The sequence below is a fragment of the Anabrus simplex genome, chromosome 3 (genome assembly GCF_040414725.1).
Source record: "Anabrus simplex isolate iqAnaSimp1 chromosome 3, ASM4041472v1, whole genome shotgun sequence".
NCBI classification, from domain to species: domain Eukaryota; kingdom Metazoa; phylum Arthropoda; class Insecta; order Orthoptera; family Tettigoniidae; genus Anabrus; species Anabrus simplex.
The window spans coordinates 112,361,439-112,383,500 of record NC_090267.1 but is presented as its reverse complement, the minus strand read 5'-3'; the positions used below and the strand labels follow the sequence as shown (position 1 = coordinate 112,383,500).

Genomic DNA, 22,062 nt, shown 5'->3' with positions numbered 1-22,062 from the left:
GTCAAGCAGTGTGCAAGAGATAACAATGGAGCCAATCATCATACACTTGGGTGAGACCAGCAACAGTGAGCCTCAGTGCAATGAATCCAGGTATGAATGAGAATACACAAAGTGGTGGACTACTGCAACTAATCCCATTTTGGTATTTTATCTATAACAGTTGTAGTTCATGAATGCTATAGTAGATTGAACTATCTTTTTTGCTTCATGTGTTCTTTGTTCTTAAATTTCACTGTGAATTTTGTCACATTTATTTAACTGTAGAGTGATAATTGTAATACTTAGCTTCTTTTCCTCCTCCAGTTTGCTTTATGTCGCACCGGCACAGAAAGGTCTTATAATACCAATATAGTTGGTCCGTTATTGGACATTATAAACTTTCCAGCTAACTCATTCCTGGTTGCCAACGTTTTGCTACCAGTGTGATGGGAATCTGCTAGGTTTAAAAAAAAAAATTATCACTGCTTATTGCTTCTAATATTTTCTATCAGTCGAAGTACCCCAAAATGAAAATATTACTTGTGAATTTCATTGAAATTGTATTTTATGTTTTTCATGGTAGCCACATACATGTTTCGGTTTAAAAACTATCATATTCCTCAAGTTAAGTCCTATTTTCTAGAAGATGTTATGGACTTATCTTAAACTCTGAAATCGTTGTTCATTTGCGACATTGTACCTAAGCAGCATGACCTTGACTGGTCTAATTCACCAAGCTCAATAGCTGCAGTCACTTAAGTGCGGCCAGTATCCAGTATTCGGGAGATAGTGGGTTCGAACCCCACTGTCGGTAGCCCAGAAGATGATTTTCCGTGGTTTCCCATTTTCACACCAGGAAAATTCTGGGGCTGTACCTTAATTAAGGCCACGGCCGCTTCCTTCCCACTCCTAGTCCTTTCCTGTCCATCATCGCAATAAGACCTATCTGTGTCGGTGCAACGTAAAGCAACTAGTGAAAAAAAAAAAAGAAGACTGGTCTAATTCTGTGGTGGCCACTTAAGTATGAACAGAGGGAGCATTAAAAATGAGAGGAGGAAAAACTGCACATCTTCATGCTATCAATTTCATTGGTAGGATTTCCCCATATCTATCCCAATTCTTCCAAATCAAGTTTCTACTTCTCAGCCGCATCAGGGTAGTGGGCATCCACATTTATTATTCACATGCACCGAGCAATTCAACAATTCTCCACACCGTGCTATTATAATTTCAATGAACAGAAAGAATCATGTTACTCAGATGTTCATTCTGTTTTTCATCATCATCATCATCATCATCATCATCATCATCATTTCCAGCTCCAGTTTCCTGGGTGTGGGGTGATTCTGTTTTTGTTCAACCGAATTCAGTGGCGCAGTTGGTTAGTCAATGTCCACCTGTTCCCACGATAAGCAGGAATGATCTTAGTCGAGATCAGTAACATTTGACGGTATTAAAATGTGATGGTATTTAAATGTGACAATGTGCTGTTGGCTTCTGGCATATTAAAGAAATTCTGCAGGGCAAGATTCTGGCATTGTCACATTTCGTAAGATCTATAGCAATTGCAGGGACATTTACTGTTACATTTTTGCCTATGTTCCACGCAGCGAAAGATGTGTTTACAAGCTTCTGAAACCCTACAAATACATAAAAAGGCAAAAACACATATGTACCTGAGAAACAACAAGGCTTATGTGCAATTCATTAATTTACAATATAAGCTAAAAACCAGTAATTGGCTGCAAATTTATGCCAACTGTTCATTATATAAATGCAGTAGAATTGTAAACCGCCTTTATTCCATCGATGATACTGATTATACTGACAACAAAACTAGCCATAACTCACAGTGACAAAAAATGGCCTTGTGCCCTTTTGACTTTCAGGTACGGATATGTTATTGCATCGCTCAGAATGATATCAGGAGATATTCAATGTTTCCAGAAACACCTTTAACATTCTGCTTAAAATGTGCCTACCTTATTCTATTCGAGACCTTTTTGTTGTCCCCCAAAGTCGCTCGGTTCTGCACCCTCTGTGTTAAGGTCTGGATGATGGAATCGGGCAGAGGCTTGTCCTGCCGCTGAGGCACTTGTTGGGGCTGTTGGGGTTGTTTCTGCTGCTGGGTCCAATATTGTGGAGGAAGGGTCTTCCGCGGGGATGTTGAATTTCGCTGATGCTGTTCTGTGATACGACGATGTTCTGCCTCCTAGAATGAAACATTTGATTCTTTATGATAGCTCCTATAGATGAAATGAAAATAAAGTAAATTGAAGGGTCTGTAGCAAAAAGGAGGCAGCTCCATTTTGCACACTTTTCTAACTGTGTATCCCCATCTTGTTCAGGACAATTTCCTCTATCATTTGATACCAAAAGGTGGCAGTTCCAAGCATAAATCTCCTGCTACTCCACAGAAGAAGCCTGCTGTTACAAATGTGACCTTCGGCTTTGATTCCCACTTGAAGTCTGCAAGGAACGGCAGCCATGAAACAAGCAATATGTTGCTTGTTCTCGGCAACCTCCCTCAAACATGAAGGGCTAAATCCCACAGGTCATCTTGGGATCTTCGGTGGAATCATGCCAGTTCCCCTCATGACACACTTTGTCTCAGTCCACATATTTTGGGTTGGGCTGAGATCTGCAAGGAAGCCACTCTGTTAGACTGACCTTTTGTCCTGTTTGGTCAATCATCTCTGGACTATATTTCTCTTCCACATGTGATTAGATGAAGCTGAAAAATATATAACAATAGTTGCACTGTTTTGCTCAAATACACAAAATTTGGCCATCACAGAAGATGACTGTTCAAGATAAGTAGAGCAGTACCTAAAAACAGTGCATTACAAAATGGAAAAGATTTAATTGCAATTTTAAAATCTCATGTTTAGGTTGTTCTGTATTAACTGTATATTTAAGAAATTATACAATTAAAAACTTCCACCTTAATCAATACACTGTACATCTTAAGGAAACTTTAAAGAACTACCGGTAATACATTAACAGGTACATGTTTTGGCCCTGTTGGTCCTTCCTCAGCCTTAAAAACAAATAATATAACAAAGATAAAAACAATCAAATAACATTAATATTAAAACATGACACTAAAAGACGCTCTTACAAAAAATCAATCTTGAAGTTCCTATTATCCTGATTTTGAATAATTCCATAAAAACATAACCAAAAGCCCCATAGAAGAAAAATAGGTAAAGGCACTCATCCTTCAAGTTTTTACTTATAAGTTGTCTTGATGAGTATGTGGTCATATTATAATGAGTGTGTTAAATCAGAGGGTTGCTCATATTGTAGAAGTCCTTGACTAAACTATTGTTGGACAAATATAAGATAATGGTTTAAAATATGTTGTCAACATGGAACAAAAGCTTGATAGTGAAAATAATGCGTTGCTCCAATTAAAATCTACAAATAAAGAGAAAAGAAGAATTAGAGAAATGTGTAGAATGTAATGAACTGAATAGGGAAGAGTAAATTAAAAGGGAATAAATGTGACTTACTCCCCATGGCACTTCGAAAACTGTAATCAAATGTACATGGCAACAGGAACTAACACACTGCCAAGCAGGCCAGCTTTTAGCTGCAGGAAGGGGAGGAAGGGGAGATGGGGAAATCATTGGAGGAGGGAACATTATCAGAAGATTTATGAATAACTGGATAAGTTTTAACTATTTTATGTTTATCAAGAATGAATGTTAATGCCTCAGAAAGAACATTAGGAACTTAGGACGATAGGAACTTTAAGACTGGCTCTTTATGAAGGTTCTGTTTAGTGTTATGTTTTAATTTATTATTATCATATGATTGATTTTATCTTTGCAATATTATTGGTTCATAACGCTAAGGAATGACCAACGGGGCCGAAACATGTACTAGAAAGATTGTGCCATAGTTGAATAGTTGTCCTTGTCTGCCCCAGAGAGGTAAGGCTCAATGAGTGTGTTAAAGCTGACACACAAGCTTTCTACTTTCGTGAACTTAAAGTCAAATATTTTGCTGCCCTATAATTTTTAAAATAAGAATTATTGACAATACATCACAATCATCATGTCAACATAAGAGGAACTCGACCATCGATCACAACTTTTAATGGAATTATTGTGTGTGTTCAATAATTTTATCTTCCTCAACTCAACAGAACAAAAAAGCAATTGAACTCCATTTTAAAAACATTCCCCAAATTATATCATGTATTTTAACTTGATGTTTTTGACATCCTGAAACATATTTTAATGTGTATCAATTTGTGACCTTGTCTATTTTACTCATCTTATAAAAAATTTCGGCTGATGATGTCCAAAAAGAAGGACGAAACATGTCCCGAAACTAGTTATTATCGTTCTAATTAAACACGATTTTTTTAGTATTGTAAAGGTGGAAGGAGCGTCTGAAGAAGTACTGGGAGGAGCGCAAAGCCCGAACAATCCCTTCAAAGAGACCTGAACGACGGACTGACTAAAGTGATCCTATGTGGTCATAAAATAAGAAGAAGAAGAAGAAGAAGCAGAAGAAAGGTGGAATTTTTTATTGTACCCTTAAATAATATACTATCGACAGAACAGGCTTTGCAATGAAATTCATTTTATGCTATGCATTATGCTTTGATCTAGAAATAGGATCTCGGTGATGTCTACAGGGCAAATACTGTGTGTTTCCATTACATGGCCAGTCCTGTACAGGTTTACCCAGATTGGTGGGTCACTCATATGGCGGATTCTTCGATTTTAGCTAGTGGACAAATTTTGTGCATTGCAGTCACAGTCAATCAATAAATCAATCAAACAATCTATCACCAATGATCTGCAGTTAGGGCTGTCACACAGATGGCAGTTTTCCTATTCAGTAGAACCTTGATGTATCGTTCCCAGAACTGCCTCTTTCCTGTATTCACCATTCAATTTATTCAGTCCCAAAATATTTCATATAAACCAATGTTAAATTTTCCCACATTTATCATTCCTCAAACTTTGTTTTATCACATCGATCATAAAAAAATATAGCAAAAGGTTTTTGAATTTAAAGCAACAGCTCAGTACTCTAGCATAGAACAGTGGCAACCTGTTACATGAGAATGTTCTGTATGAGTGATTCCGAGTTGCTAGTCTTGAGCAAGGATCTTGTAGGCTGGAGTGCAGTGCACAGGTTATTCATGCGCAACAATACTACGAGTCTCCTGGCACCAATGCTTCTCCTTTACCATCTAACTGACCCCTAGAACATTCTTATTTACAAGAATTAAAATGGAGGCACTGTAAAACTCAGAATACACCCCCTACCCTTACCCTCATATGTGGTGATTGTGTTATTTTAAGGGATAAAACAGGATTATCAATCTCAATTCTTTATGTGGACATAAAATTATATCTGTTCCATAAAGCAATTCATAGAACGTTTTGGTAAATGTATATTGGAGTTTTTGTGCATAAATTTTAAGTGAAGATTTGCTAATCAGACAATTTTCCATAAAAATGTAGTGATTTCCAAGACTTCAGTGTCTAATTCACATTACCTGTATTAGCCAATGTTGGTTATTCAGCGTGTTTCTTTGGCTTTCAGGTTTCTTTTTGGCTTGGATCCACGTATCGTTGTTAATGAGTCGTGACCGAGGAACAGCACTCAGAGCCTGCAGTGTCTGCCGAGTCATCTGCTGGCTGCTGCTCACCTGAGTCGGCACAGAGTTATGGTGTGCATGTGCTGGCTCCACTTGATGAGGAAGAGAGTCCGCAGAGGGCATACGACTGCTCCTGAGAACAAAACAGTTTTAGTTTAACACAACAGACAAGATAAAAGGCTTTCATTTTAATAATTTATACATATGCCATATTTAAACAAACAATGAGTCCCTTGAGTGAGTAAGGCACTTGCATTTTAAAATACTTGATAATGTTTATTTATTGATTGTACCCTTGCTTTTACTTTCTGTGTATATAATATTGCAGTGATAGAACATGGACGGCACATGATTTTTTGATAAAAATGCTTTTATTAATATTTGTCTAATTTGTAAATAAATGTTCATACAAAATGTTCACAGCTATTGTGGTGATTTTATTGATTTTAACTGCAATTTCAGTGTAACTTCAAACCTTTTGGAAAATGTCTGCATAATTTATGCAGCTTGAGTTTAGACCAACGAGGTGACTATGTTTAGTTAGATACGTCGCCATACATCACTCTTAACTTTCTGTTTGTTTACAAATTCCAAACAATAAACAATTACAGAAACCAACAAAGGTCTCAGTTTCATTTTGGCAACCCTTTTATTACTGAAGATGAACATGTAACATCAAAATAGTGCTGATTATGAATTCCATTGATTGTCCTCCTTTTTTTGTGATTCTGAAATGACCTCTCTATTAGCCACTGTCATGGTGGTGATTGAACCTTTTGTCTTTAGACACAGGAGTTAAGAACAAAGGCGAATTTTAATAAAATACATAATAAAACGCTATTTACAAAACTTTAATGTCGTAAACCCAGGTGTCTCCTGATTCTAGAAACAAGTCACATTAAGATCAACACATCATGTGATCAGAAGAAAACAAAAGAACAATTTTCCAAATTGAACAATAGAGAATTGAACTCTGATACAAGCTTAGTGGTGAATTCAGCATCGTGTCTCAAATGATCCTGAGGAAAGCTTTAGAAGCTTGGAGCTATTCTCTACATAATAAAGTAATATTTCTTACTCTAAAATTTGCTTTCTTTCTTTCTTTCTTTCTTTCTTTCTTTCTTTCCTCCTTTCTTTCAATAAAGCATTCCAAATGAACAAAACACACAACATGATAAATGTGTTAACATATTATGTGATAGTTACACCAATTACCTGATGCTGTTGTCTCTTTCTATCTGTTCCTGACTGACAACTCGTAAGGGTTTGGAAGGTGGTATGGGTGGTGGAGCCCGTCTAGCAGGACTCGGCCTCAGATTTTGCCCCGCAGAGGCAACCACAATGCCAGACTGTGGATCTTGCTGCAGGTCGGGCAGAGACAGTCGGTAGTTAAGCGGCTCGGGAGGACGAGCCGGCGGAGGGGTGTCAGCAGACGGGTAGCCCGCCACGTTCGAAACGTCTTGGAGAGAAAGGTGGGTGGGGAGAGGAGCGGCGTCCCACTGCTGGCTTGGAAGTGCTGACTGGCTGCTCCAACGCTGGTGTTGGTGAAGCACTTGTGCCTGGAGAGATTCTTTCTGCCGGAGTAGAGCTTCCTGCTCCTGCTGAAGACGTTCTCGTTCAGACCGGAGATTCTCCTGCAATCATAACATTGTTTTTAAAACAAATATCCATCAATCAGCACTTCTACCTTAACAATGAAAAAATTGCATGATGGGAATCTAAAATGACATCTATACGATGCGAACCTGTTTCCAAATTTGTAACAGAAAGGAGCATGAAAAAAGGCTTCATATTATAGTCTGGGATAGTTTGTGGGTGTATGCAAAAGAAAGAAGGAGAGCTTTAGAATGGTGCACTAGGTGGACGAAGCACTCCGTACTCAATTTGCCGCCTTGTCGAAGAATGGGACAACTACTACACCTTAACAACAACAAAATAGTCTCACATGTGTTAGACACGGCCAGTCAGCAGAAGAGGAAAATTAGGGATTGCTTTTAACAATAACAGAACAAGCCTCATAAAGAGGCTGCAGTCTTGCAATCCATTGTGGCATCCCATCCATGAGATCATCCAGCCATCCTTGGTCCAGGATGTACCACACTTCACAAGCAAATCTATGTAAGTCATGCAGAGTGCGTGCTTGATCTGGCTGTCTAGAAACAGCACATGTCAACTGATCCCACACATACTTGATGGGGCTCATGTCTGGGGAACAGTCAGGCTACTCGAGCCGGGTGATCCAAGCATGTTAAGAAACTGCATGATGGGTACATGTGTTATCATCCATTAAGATGAAATCCTCTCCAAAGTCCTTGTGATATGGTTCCATCATTTGTTTCAGAATGCTGTTCATGTACTGCTGAGTGTTTAAGGTGCCCTGAACAACCACAAGAGATGTACGGTAACCACATGTAAAGCCATCCCAGAACATCACAGCGCCACCACCTTGTAAACAAGTGACACTGTGTTAAGAGGCGTGTGATATTACCAAGTTCCTTCCAAACACATTGTCTGCCATTGTCAGGGGTCAACATTTATCGATAAACAGCACCTTACACCAATCCTGACTATTTCATGCCCGTCTGTAACAGTCTGTATAGTGCCGTTGTGAACAAGGCAGAACCTGCTATGGTCATCGAGAATGCAGATTTCCATCATGAAACCTTCTCCTCACAGTTTGATTGACATATGACGTCCTGTAGACCCCAAGTCTGAATTCAATTCTGCAGCACTTAATTTTCGGTTTCTCTGAGCTAACAGCTAAAGATAGCGATCATCACCGGCATCTGTCGCATGTGAACGGTCTGTCTGGACTAAATCTTCAACACTACCTGTCAATCTGAACCAATTCCATGTCCATACCACATCACCTTTAATTAAGTGCACACTCTGGGAAACTTCCCTGGCTAACAAGCCTTCCTGCCGTAAAGTGATTATGTGGGCCTGCTCAACGATCAGCGGTGTCCTTTGTGGCATAATGGAAATTCACTATACTGGTCCAAACACACCTCTAATGCTTCCTTACTGGTACTCCAACTTCAGCTAAAAGGCTGCCTGCCACTCGAGTATGGTTTTCCACCTGTAGTGCCACATACAGTTGTGGGTATGCTTACAAACAACTTATGTCCGATGTACACAGGAACGGTCACAACAGCAAAACAAACAAAAACACACTTATGACATATCAGGATGATGCACTTTTGTTGATGTTTGTAGAAGGGACACAAAAATTGCAATTCCTTGTAATAAGTTCCACTTTTTTAATAAGAAGACTTTTCAATATATCACTACATTAGAGTTTAAGATATCAAAGGGAAGGGAAGTGCAAAAAGATGCAGAAAGGTTTGTAAAATGTCTAGGATGTCGTCCCATTTAATGGTTGTTTTATATATTGAAAAAGAGGATTATATAAGACTTTTTATTTGTAAAGTGTAGGATATTTTCATAAGTTAACGGGACATAATGTTTCTTCAATTATTCTAATGCCATTATCTTTTATGCCATAGGATACTTGCTTTCCTTAATTATTGTAGATTTGCATACAGTTAAACAAGAAAAATGATGTAACATGCAAAATGATCCATTAAGACTAACAGATCATTCAATACTGATAAACAACTGTAAATACTGTCTAAAAAAATGTACATTTTCCTTACACATAAGCTTTCTAAATCTTCCAATTCAATAAGAGTCAAATTCCAATAGTGAATGCCCAGTGAAACTAAGCACTTTATCTTCTGACCAAACACAGAAAGATAACTACATGTAGCAATTTACTCCTAAGTATGAAATGTAGCTAACACAACATGCAAAGCAGCTGACAACAAGAGAGCAAACACACATGTCTCACATGGGAGTTTTGTGTCACAGCAACACAGACACTGTTACCATTGCACTGTGCTGAATTATATCCAGTTCTTATTCTTACTGTAGAACAACACAATGAAATTAACAATTTAGTCCTATTTTGTAAAACTTTAATTTGAAAATAGAAATCAATTTCCACATATGCTTTGTCTTATGAGACTGATGGTCATTATAAATACTGGTAAATAAATAAACAAATAAATAAATAAACAAACAAACTGAAACTAGATGTTGAGTAATAAACTCCTCAAGCAGAGAATGAAATTGATGATCATGATGAGTTAAGACAAAGTGAACTCTCTCCTGCCAGCAATGCCACACCAACCATGCCAAATAAATTGCAGTTTCAGCCATGCAGCAATCAAATCTAAAGCATACTATTCAACTCCTACTCACCCAACTGATACCATACTTACAGCATGCATACTTATATTTAAAATACAGTAATGTAGCTGCTTTTCCTTTTCTTTTTCTGTTCCTTCTCCTTTCATGCACTAAAAATTATTCTGAAAGAAAAAGCTATTACTTGATCAACTCAATGCACTAAAAATTATTCTGAAAGGAAAAGCTATCACTTGATCAATTCTAACATAAATAAAGAGTAATTTGCCAACCACATTTAATACCGAGTATAGAAAAGAATTGCTCATACTGGGAAGAAAGAAAAAAAAAAAAAATGGAAAATGTAATTAATCTAATTTGATCTGTCTCATGGTTTATCCCCTTTTTCTGTACTTATCCAGCTTTCTTCTTATCCTACACTTTCCCTGAATTAGTGTTGAAGCTGCTCTCCTGAAAAAGCTGGGGAGACTGATATAGAAGAACTGGGATTGGTGAGGTGAGGGACTATCTATTTGAAGACAGCAGTGCATAAAGATGGAGCCTCCGTGGCTCAGACGGCAGCGCATCGGCCTCTCACCACTGGATACCGTGGTTCAAATCCTAGTCACTCCATGTGAGATTTGTGCTGGACAAAGTGGAGGCAGGACAGTTTTTCTCCGGGTACTCCGGTTTTCCCTATCATCTTTCATTCCAGCAACACTCTCCATTCTCATTTCCTAGCATCTATCAGTCATTAATAAATCACTTTGGGAGTGGCGACCCCATCATACTAATAGCCTATATCTGGTTCATTCGTTACATTTCTGACCTGGTCATTGACTGGAAAACAGGTGGTAGGTTTTCATTTTCATTTTCATTTTCATTTTCAGTGCTTAAAGATGTGGATATTGTTCTTGTCTGCCTGTGTTTTCATGTTTGTCCTTGTGTTCTCTTTCTGTTGCTCCCTCTTCCCACACTGACCTGCCATTTTGTTCATTCTCTTATGTGTCCCTTTTCTTGTTCCTATTTTTCTGATGATATTGTGATTGTATCATTGTGTTGATTAACTTAAGATTACCTAATGACCAATGGCCTTGGTAGGAGTGTATGTTACTGTAATTACTAGAACTGAACCACTGCCCCAGAACTAGAAATATCAGCTATCCTAACAAGTTTCAAGGTTGAGTACGGAAAAAACAGAAGAAACCACACTTGAGGCAATTGATGATAGTTATTGTAGCCTGGGATTGAATCATTCCACTTGTGCTTCTCGGTTCTCTCACAGAAGATCTTTGAAATGCATAGCTAAAATAAGTGATACGATGGAGAAGAATAAATTGACATGGCTTAGATATGTTATGACAATGGAGGAGGGAAGAATACGAAAACAAGTGCTGGAGGCTAAGATAGAAGGAAAGAGTGCAAGAAGGAGGCCCAAAGCAAGATGCTAGTGACTTTACGTCGCACCGACACAGATAGGTCTTATAGCAACGATGGGATAGGAAAGGCCTAGGAGTGGGAAGGAACCAGCTGTGGCCTTAATTAAGGTACAGCCCCAGCATTTGCCTGGTATGAAAATGGGAAACCACAGAAAACCATCTTCAAGGCTGCCGACAGTGTGATTCGAACCCACTATCTCCCAGATGCAAGCTCACAGCTGCGCGCCCCTAACCGCACGACCAACTCACCCGGTAGGCAGCGCAAGTTGGATGAACTCTGTCCAGAACAGTATAAGAAAAAGAAAACTGAATTGGAGTACAATTACTGAAAAGGAGTGTTGGAAGAAGAGGCAACAGTGGAAAAGTGCCATCAACACCCCAACCTGGCAGGAGCGAGACAAGGGGAAATGAAAAAATGATGAATGATGATGATGCTAATAATATTGTGTGGCCTCTGGAGAGGTCTGGTGTAGATATTTCGAAATGACACCTATAGGCAACCTGCGTGTCTGTGAGGATGAAACCCCGAGGCCCTACCTACGATAAATTCCAATGCTGAAGATGGCACACATGCACCCTGTCCGTGATCCAGAGGAATTCAACAATGAAGATTAAAATCCCCAACCTAGCCAGGAATCAAACCCTTGGACTACAGGAGAGTATACCATGGAGCTAGAAGAACTGATCCTAAACAAGTTCTTGCATATCCAAGGCACCAACTAAGTCATGTAAAATAAGCTGAGCGAGTCTTGTTGCAAAACAAAGAAAACAGAAATTGCTAAACACTGGAATTATTTTAATAAAGCCAACAGCTATATACAAGACGACCCAAAAGTCTGTTAACATTTGATGAGGCAATACTTCACAGAAAACTGGAGCTAGAGAGGTAATAATTGACATACAAGATTGACATGACATGGGATTTTATTGACACCAAAATAAAGTACACAAAACGACCAACAGATGGTGCTGGACAGCATGGGGTTTTATTGACACCAACAAGTGCACAAACAGGCCAACAGATGGTACTGGAGAGCAACACATCAGTGATGCCACATGAGGCCCATGTATGGTATAAAAGGAGCTGTCGTGAGAGAGGGCGTCAGATGCGCTGCAATCGTGGCATGTTGACATTACTAGAAAAGCCACTGTTGGTAAAGCTTTATTTTGGTGTCAATAAAACCCCATGTCATGTCAATCATGTATGTCAATTATTATCTTTCTACCTATAATATTCCGTAAAGTATTGTCTCACCAAATGTTAACGAACTTTTGAATCACCCTGTCCTAAGCAGACCGTGGCTGCTTTCCATAGTTAGGTGTACATCATCTTTCTTCTTCACGGTGGAGGCCTTTGAATGAGCTACACCTGACAGGGTCTTTCTATCTTGAGTCTAGTTTCAACAGACTGACAACTGCCATTGACCAGATTCATTATTTGTTTCTTCTTACCTCACAAGATCAAAACACATCTGTTCTTTCAAATAAAACATGACCTAATATCCCCAATATGTATTATTTAGTTAATTTTAACAGTAACTGCTCTAGAATTTTTATTGTGTTCATTCTAAAATGTCATTTCATCTCTTAAACAAAATATATTGAAAGCTTTGTTGATCTGAGAAACTCCTAATTATAGAAAAAGCAGAAATACAGTATATGTTACCCTTTATGTGCTTTTATTTTGGAAGTTTCTTAGAAATAAAAAAATGTAACTATCCTGCCACTAAAAATATGTTTGAAACCATTTTGTTTTGTAAAATTTAGTCATGGAATTCCCATGTGTGGTTGACAAAGAACTCTGCAGAGGTGTGATGCATGGCAATACTTCTAAGTAATATAAAGACCTCCATGGTCAAAGCCCTCACCCCTGAAGCTTTAACTTCTTCTTTCTCATCCTCTGCAGATTGCTTCTTAGGGCTTACTCTCTGAAATGACAGCATGATTTGATTTATACACACTGTTAGAAGAAAACCACAGGTCCTTTCCTAAGAAAAGCAGTCAGCACAAACTCCCACTCCAAATTAAATAATTAAACATTGAAAAATTTATTTACAAGATTAATTCACTCAGTAATTCACAACAACAAAATCTAAGCTTAAAAAGCACACAATCTTAAAATATGTACAAATAAAATCAATGTGCATGTGCTGCCTCAAACCAAAGCACTCCCAGCTACTGACAAAAGCAGTGCAAGTGAGATATCACCACACCATCAAAAGGAATGTCTTGTGATTCCCATACAAAATATATTCATCAGAGCAAGTATTCAATGTTAATGACACAGGAAAAGGTACGTGATTGTTAACAGTCACAGGTTCCATTTTGTTTAACTATTTACATTGTCTTTCATACATTTATATTATCTCCCATTAAAGCAAAGCATTGTCTATATACAGGCTATGAAAGTACTTACTAGATGACCTCAGCACTAACCAGAATAGATTAGTTAATTTTTTCACCAGCTGCCTTTGTCCCCAGGAATTAATCTGTTTTGTCTACAGTTCATAGATCCCAGGTTTAAACATATGACAGTTATATGCTGAAGTTGTGACATCATACATCATAAAGAACTAGTACAGATTTCAGGACCAGGAATGCATATGCAATGGCACTAGATTACAAGTAAGATCTGCCTTACTAATCCCAAGCAGAAATATACATCTTCGACAGAGACATGTATCATATCTAGGACCACATATTTTTAATAATCTACTCCCAGAAATATCAAAGATGAGGAATGGACCAAAGCTAAATAAATGCCTGAACACCTGACTTCTTCAGACATGAGTCATATAATAAATTTCCACCTACGATGACTCCTACCAAAACTTACAAACTATTACAAGTACAGTAGAACCTCGATTATACATTCCTGGAAACTACGTTTTCCCGTATTATTCATTCAAATTATGTGGTCCCGCGAGCATTCTAATTAAATCACATTCTAAATATCCTGCATTATCCGTTCCTCGAAGAAACGATTTCCCGGATCAATCGTCCAGAAATTTCAGTCCCATCAATGCTAAATCCTCGATCACACGTTTTTCAGGAAGTACTGTACTGGAAAAGCTATCGGCGGTGAAGTTGCATAAGAGACCATCTTAGCATCACATTCGGGTGGTATTGTTTAGAGAATCCTTGGAAATCTAAGCAGAGAGTGTCCACAACAATTAGGAGGAGACGGAGCTCATTTCGACAGCTCTACTTGAAGATGGAACGAGTTTAGTCGAATGTTTGTACTTGCAAAACGTCTACATTATGTCCGGGGCATCAAGGGTTAGATGTTTTCTTTTTTCCTGAGTGTATCGCCGAACAGGTTTTCGGCACTTCCCTCAGGGCACTGTATGTATAGTCACTGGACTTTCAGGCAGGAATCAAAACTGCTCCTCCTTAAGTAACACAAATTTAGTATTTTAATATTATTGTATAATTATGTTATCAAGACCAGAACAGATGTTGCACCTTAAATACATAAAGCCGTGGGAGGTTTTGGGATTGCCTATTACTGTTTTGGTCCTAATATAAGACTGGGAATTTAACATTTTTTGTGTTAAAATGTTATAAAAACCTCAGTCGTTTTATTTGAGCACGTCACATTTAAAAACTTTGTTCATTTCGCACTTGTACAAACTTGTACAGCGAGCACGCTTTCCAGCTGAGCTCAAGGTCGCGAATAACCGTAATTTCAGAAGTGTTAATGATATTTTTTTCTTTCCAGTTTTATTGTGATTAGTGACAGGCAGAATGGAATATAATGCTTTCGAGAACTTGAGGATCCATACTTACATTCAAAACCATATTCTTGAGTTCAGACATAACCTTTAAAAGTCGATGTAGGCCTAATTTACGCGGTACAAGATTTCCATCAACTGACTACGAACAGTAGTATACCGGAGACCAAAATACAATGGAAGATTAAAAAAGGGGATTTCGCCATCATGTTGGGTGCTTTTGTATCTAATGTGCCTTATTTTATTCGATTAGAGAATTAAGAACTACTTGTGCTTGATTGTTGTTTGGCTTGGCATTACAGGTATAGATTTTTCAAAGATCAAAGCTGATCAAAGTTGCTGAGAAGTTTTCAGAGGAAACTGATGAAGTTTTTAAGTTGTGTACCGGTAATTAATGTTTGAAGGGGGCCCCGCAGTCTAACTTGCCTGCCTTTCACACGGAGGGCCCGGGTTCAAGTCCCAGCCAGGTCAGGGATTTTTACCTGGATATGAGAGCTGGTTCCAGGTTCACTCATTCTACGATTACCTTTCACTGAGGAGATATTTAATGGTGAGATGGTGACCCAGGTCAAGAGAGCCAGGAATAACGGCCGAGAGTATTCGTCACACTGACCATGCGCCACCTCGTAATCTGCACGCCTTTGGACCGAGCAGCGGTCGCTTGGTAGGCAGAAGGCTGTAGTTTGGTTTGGTTTAGGAGTGTTTGTAAGATTATAAGTAAACATATTTAATTTTTGTTATGTTTAGCCAAATCGTTGATGGTTCATTTGTTCCCGGATTTTCCGTTTTCCCGTGTTGTACGTTTTTTTTTCTGAGGTCCCTCCAAAAACAAAGAATCGAGGTTCCACTGTACTAATCAGTACTATTAGAAGAACAACACATCCAAACAACAATTAAATTAAATTTGCCATATTTTTGGTCCGCATACAGACATAAAATGCTTCTACTCACAAAGGGTTAAAGCTGTCCTGCTGATAAAAGTACAATTTATAGGTGTATCTTTCCAGTAGATCTTTTATTTGTAACAAACCCCTTTTTAGCTACTTGATATTATTTTAAATTATTATTTTAAGATCCAATGTATGTATGTATGTATGTATGTATGTATGTATGTATGTATGTATGTATGTATGTATGTACAGGGTCTCTCTTACAAACCCAGACCAAACGCACGGTGTTTGTGCTCTGCGCTATGGCAGCTGCCTCAGCCCAATTTAAGTCGCGCGCATCCGCCCTGCTTTAAGCGTGTATACAATCTTATATGAAAGCAGTGAGAATGAAGGATCAGACAACAAATGCACTTGTATTTGCTGATGATGTTATGCTATGGGGGGAGACAGAAGCAGAAATTCAAGCTAAACTAAATCTTTGGCAAGAAGAATTTGAAAGAATGGGAATGATCATCAGCCGACCTAAAATCATCGGTTTAGTGATGAGTCGAAATCCTGAAGCAGTCCACCTGAGAGTGCAAAATGAAGAAATAGACATCATCAATAACTTCTAATAGTTAGGGAGCTTCGTTTCTTCTGACAATACCATAAACCAAGAAATAGGCAATAGAATACAAGCTGCATCAAATTTCTACCACTCTGTTCATCAATTACTTTGGGATTACTCATTTCCCCAAGCTTGCAAGCTCACACTGTACAAAACATATCTTGTACCAATTCTAACATAAGAACTGGAAGCAGCAACTTTGACTAGATCTGCACAAAGTCGCCTACAGGCCACTGGAATGAAGTTCCTTCGGCCATTTCTCCAAAAGACAAGGAGAGAGTAAATAAGGAATGAAAGTATTCAGCAACAACTTGGATTGGACAGGAGCCTGTTGGAAACCTTAGAATTAAGCAGATTACGATGGTATGGACATATGAGAAGGATTTCTCCAATTAGGACCCCAAGAGCATACTATGAAAGGAATGTTGTTGGTAAGAGGCCCAGAAGGAGGCCTCGTGATAGTTGGGACAAGCAAATTTTCAAAGACCTTGCCAAACGTGATGTAAATTGGCAGCAAAAGGTAGAACATCAGCTGCGGATGGACAGGACAAACTGGAAAAGGCTTGTAAACACCCGCACCCAGCTTGCTGGAGCGGAAAATAGATGATGATGATGATGATGAAATCTCACCTTATAAAAGATGTTGGAAGTGTCATCCTTCATAATGAGGGACTTCATAAACACCATTAGGATTTTCTGCACACCAATAGCGAGAATTATGACTATTCACACAATTATTCAGATAAAACCAGGCTTCATCCGAAAAGAATACAAGCTGTGGTCAAATAAACGATCATTCAATGATGCAAGATACCACTCATTATCTCACTCTTGTGGCTGGACCAGCAGGTTTTAAACAATGGGCCTGTGTAAACCTGTGTGGTTTGATGTGTAACAGCTTTGTAGCTCTGTGTGCAGAAGAAACCGAAAGCCCTACTTGTGCTAATTTTAGTGAGTGATTAATTCGGTGAATGTTCAAGACTCGCACCAATGTCATTTAGCTTTTCCTCTGTTAAAACTATTTGTGCGTGCACATGTTTTTTATTGAGCAATGAGCCCATAGTTTCAAATTTATTTACAATTATGTGAATCTGTGCTCGTGAAGGTGGCACTTCACCAGGAAATTGCTGAACAAATGCATCGCGTACCCGTCGAGCCGACTCGAACTTAAAATAACTTTTACATACGAAAATATGGTGCTGCAATGATAACTGTCTCACTATGTTAACAGCTGAGATTCAGACTGGCTAGTGATGATAGGTCAAAAACGTGTACGCTCCTTGCAAGGTTAAGAACTATGCGCGTGCCTCCCATACTGCTGCATAGGTCTCGGAGAGCAAAAACGCCGCTAGACGGTCTGGGTTTATAAGAGAGACCCTGTGTGTATGTATGTGTGATTCACTGAAATATTCATGTCCTCTTTAATGTTGTATTGTGAAAAATATGAATAAAAGTCCATGTAACTCTCCACAAGTAGAAGCTGCATTTCTAAATATTTTGTCTCTTTGATGGGGAACTAAACCCACATCCTTTAGGAAGAACTAATTACCGTATATATGTGAATAATCTCCCACATGTTATTTTCAAAATCTGGCAATGAAAAATCAGGGTGCAGGTATTATTTACGTCAAGGTTGGTACAGTGCTCTTGACAAACAGAAATCTGGAAGTTGGTATTTTTCCACCCACTATGTTGGCAACTCTGATTCCACCACAACTGAGAAGTTTGTTACGTACATATCGCGTCATTTTTACGGTGTCAGTTTAAGTAGTAATACATGTTTAGGATGGCTGGTGTGAGTTCTCGTTGTAGACCATTCAAGGTTAAGGAAAAGCTCCACATTACTGAAAAGGCAGAGCAAATTTGTAATCGTGCTGTGGGAAGAAAGTACGAAGAGGACAAGAGTTGCAGAACAGTATGTGACTGGAGGAAAAATAAAGTTCATCTTGAACAAACAGCAATCGCTGCGCATTTCACGGCCAAAAAGTGAAGTTTCCAGAAATCGAAAACAGGATATGCAAATTTTCTCTGATAATTTGAATGGCTCTGGCAAAGATAACCTTGTGTTTAGTGAATCCAAGTTTGTAACATCCAGTGGGAACTGTAATAAAATCGGCTGCCTCCAGTGGTTCGTTAGTCAACTACGACGAAGGAATTTAACAAACACACAGAAGTGAACACAATCGTATGCTGATATGGACAAATAAACATACACCATTTCCCCTAGGTTACAAAAGTATATTAAGGATAATTACAGGTCACACAACCGAGCAGAGTGGCCACACATGTTAACGTGCTACAGCTATGGAGCCGCCAAAGTTCTGCATTTGGGAGACGTGTAGGTTCAAACCCCACTTTGTCCCAAGAATGGTTTTGTGTTGTTTCCCATTTTCACTTCCAGGCAAATGCCGGGTCAGTTCCTATCCATAGGCCACAACCGATTCCTTCCACCTCCTTGCCCAATTTCATTCACTATCATTCATCTTCATTAGTGCCTCAACTGCAGTTAGCACCAGGAAGGGCATCCAGCCATAAAAACATGTCATATATATTCATCTCACCTTATCACTGACCCCACATCAAAAAATGGGACTGGGGGTAGGCATACTACAACTACTACTGGACAAACACAGACAAATATGCTGAAGTTGAAGAGCTCACTACACAATTTGCCTAGACTGAGCCCATTACAAAAGTATATAAACATATATACAGTACTATAAATGATAGCATAGGAGTTAACCAAAAAACCCAGCAATTTACTGTATTTACATGCAATCTTAGCAAAATATAGAAAAACTAGGTACCAAGTAAATAAATACATATGATAACTGGATAAAGCCACTTATATTTTACAAGACTAAACAAAGCTGAGCTTTCCGCCAAATTACAGTGGCCTTCGTCAAGGCAAGTCCCCAAGTCCATTTAGTAGGGGGCGTGGATAATATGGTCATGACTTCCACCTTCTTTGAAAAATTTCTTTGCTCACTGTTAGAAGCAGATCTTCACATGCCCCAATGAAGGACAATGTAATTTGGCAGAAAGCTCGGCTTTGTTTAGTCTCATAAAATATAAGTGGCTTTAATCCAGTTTTATCATATTTATTTATTTTAAGACAATGAGCCACGAAAACCTATGTTCAGAAACTACTACAACAAAAACTAAAATATTTCCTAATCAACATGCAATTTATCACTTTCCTAAAAGCCTACAAAGAAATCAAAATACAGACTGTGAAACCTATGATCAAAATAGAGTTTATATTCTAAAAGTTCTACAGCTGGAAGTATTTGACAAACTGAACTAACTATACAAAAGGTTTATTACATTTTCCGCCCATAAATATAGTTTTACATTTTATCAAATACTGTGCTCTGATAAATATATAATTAACAACATTCCCAAAACTACTTGTGCCAGAGTAGGAGTGCTGGTACTGTACTTACTTCCTGCTGCCGCAGTTCCTCCTCTTTGGCTCGCAGCCTCAGCTCTTCCTCTCTTCGAGCATTGGCCTCCGCTTGGCGACGGTTAGCCTCCTCTGTTCGCTCCCACTCCAACCTCATCTTCTCCTGCTCTAGTTGACGCAGTTTCTCTGCTAACTTTTCACCTTAGAAAAATTTAAGACAATGAAATTAGAATTAATTTTTCTCTTACCAAAAAAAAAATGGAACTGCTACAAACTTCTGGGGTTCCATGCCAATGTTTTGTGCTCTCTCATGATATAAGAGGTTGTCACTGGGAAAGTTGACTTCTAAGAGTCCTACCGTTATTTTCATTACACTACCATCCAAGTTTACTTCAGTGTTATCATTATAAGCTTGTAAGTGAAAATTAGACCATATTAGAACATCTAGCTTTTAAAAGTCTGATGAACATAAATTTCTATAACCAAATTTCAACTGGAATGTCATCACATGAAAATGTAACCACTCTTAAAAATCTTGCACTTAATCAGTGCACTATACAAGTATGGCCATTCTGAATTGGTTATAAACTTGAGTGGAGCTTTTAAAATTAGGAGAGAGGAGTTGGAATTCAACGGGACAAATTGGGGCAAATATTCATTTATAGGATGAGGAGTAATGGATTGGAATAAATTATCGAGAGAAATGTTTGATAAATTTCTAAGTTCTTTGAAAATATTTAAGAAAAAACTAGGTAACAATTGATAGGGAATCTGGCACCTGGGCGAAAGCCCTAAATGTAGATCATAGATGACTGAACCACAGTAAAGGAGATTGCTTTGTATTTAGATGAAGTGAACTTCTGTAATCAGTGTTACTGATTTGTTCTTCATTCACTGCTCATGGCATGTGCTGTCCTAGTATACCTCTATAGTGAGATCTGGTGCAGGTTAAAAGTCTATTCTGAACATTCTGTGAATTTGGGCAATGATTACTTTGTGAAATTTAACTCCTACTGCTTTACACACATGTAACGTTAAAATTTCTATTGTTGTCCTGTGGACAAGGTTTTCTTTTAGGAATTAATATTATGCATGCAAACTAGACATAAGAGAATTTCAATTATAATAATAACATTGTTCTTTCCTAATGTGGAATTGGGATGAGTTCCTCGTTAACTTCTATAAAAATTTCAAACCTGGCATGCTATTAAATTTTCTTCCTATTCATAGGGAGCCGACACAGACGTTACTGATAAAAGAAGGATAACCCAGTAAAGCACCTTTAACGAAGGTTTATAATTAAGGAATAGTTTCAACTACTGTATTTCATACCTATACTATCTTGCTGGTTCAGTTTGTTGTTTCCATATCGCCACTGTTCTTCTTTCTCCAAGATTTCAATGATTTCACGTTCTTTCTTCGTGATCTCGTCCTCCTCGGATGTTATACTTGCATTTCCATACAGCTGAAATCACAAAATTTGAAAAGGATTCAGTATTATTAGATACAAGCCTTTTTCATACATGCTTCAATAATTTAGTCTTAATGAGGCTATAAGAGTGATTGAAACTACAGTAAACCTATAGGGATTTCAAAGTATTTGACTGCAGATGTAGTGACATGGGAAAGAACAGAAGCTTAAGTACAACAAAAATTATTCAAGTCTTCCCAGCACCAAGAACGCAAAATTTTCATAACACTACTCTTTTGTCGGATATCATCCAGAATCTTAGGATCTTTTGCAGTTTTCATATCAAATAATCCAGAGGAGCGGCTACAAAAGGCACCTGACTCCATGTTAGGGGCGGCCTAATTTAAGCCTGGCAGTAGGTAATAAAATGCCTTTGGGAGTGGCGAACCCATCGTACAAACAACCTATAAAATGAGTGCGAGTGGTAAGGCAAAAGTAGAGACAGAAAGCAACTAACCACAACATACACACATCGCAGATTACAAGGTTATTACCACTTTTATTAGTCAGAGGATTGTCCGGAACTTAAGAATGAACTGATGTCACAGGAAAACCTAGATCTCACATAAGATCCACTTTAACTAACCATTTCTATGCTCTCATTCTTTTGCCAACCTCTTTCCTATCTACCACACTCTCTTTCACTCTGGAGCACCTGGCAATATGCAGAACTACCTCCCACAAAACTCTTCTTCCTCACTCTCTGACCAATGGCATTTTCC

The 22,062-nt window shown here is 38.4% G+C and overlaps 1 protein-coding gene across 8 annotated transcripts in view; it reads right to left on the bottom strand.

Annotated features, from left to right (window-relative positions):
• The window catches only part of smash (smallish), a 321,926-nt gene that overhangs the window by 20,775 nt on the left and 279,089 nt on the right, over nt 1–22,062 (bottom strand). For 7 of the 8 annotated variants that reach the window (XM_067142672.2, XM_067142671.2, XM_067142675.2 and 4 more), the window contains 6 exons: nt 21,202–21,334; nt 19,910–20,070; nt 13,101–13,160; nt 6,821–7,239; nt 5,504–5,738; nt 1,962–2,191 (listed from right to left, as the gene is read on the bottom strand). In XM_067142672.2, the coding sequence (XP_066998773.2) occupies nt 1,962–2,191; nt 5,504–5,738; nt 6,821–7,239; nt 13,101–13,160; nt 19,910–20,070; nt 21,202–21,334 (1,238 nt within the window). The remainder of the gene's footprint in view (nt 1–1,961; nt 2,192–5,503; nt 5,739–6,820; nt 7,240–13,100; nt 13,161–19,909; nt 20,071–21,201; nt 21,335–22,062) is intronic. The other variant, XM_067142677.2, reaches the window with a different exon arrangement.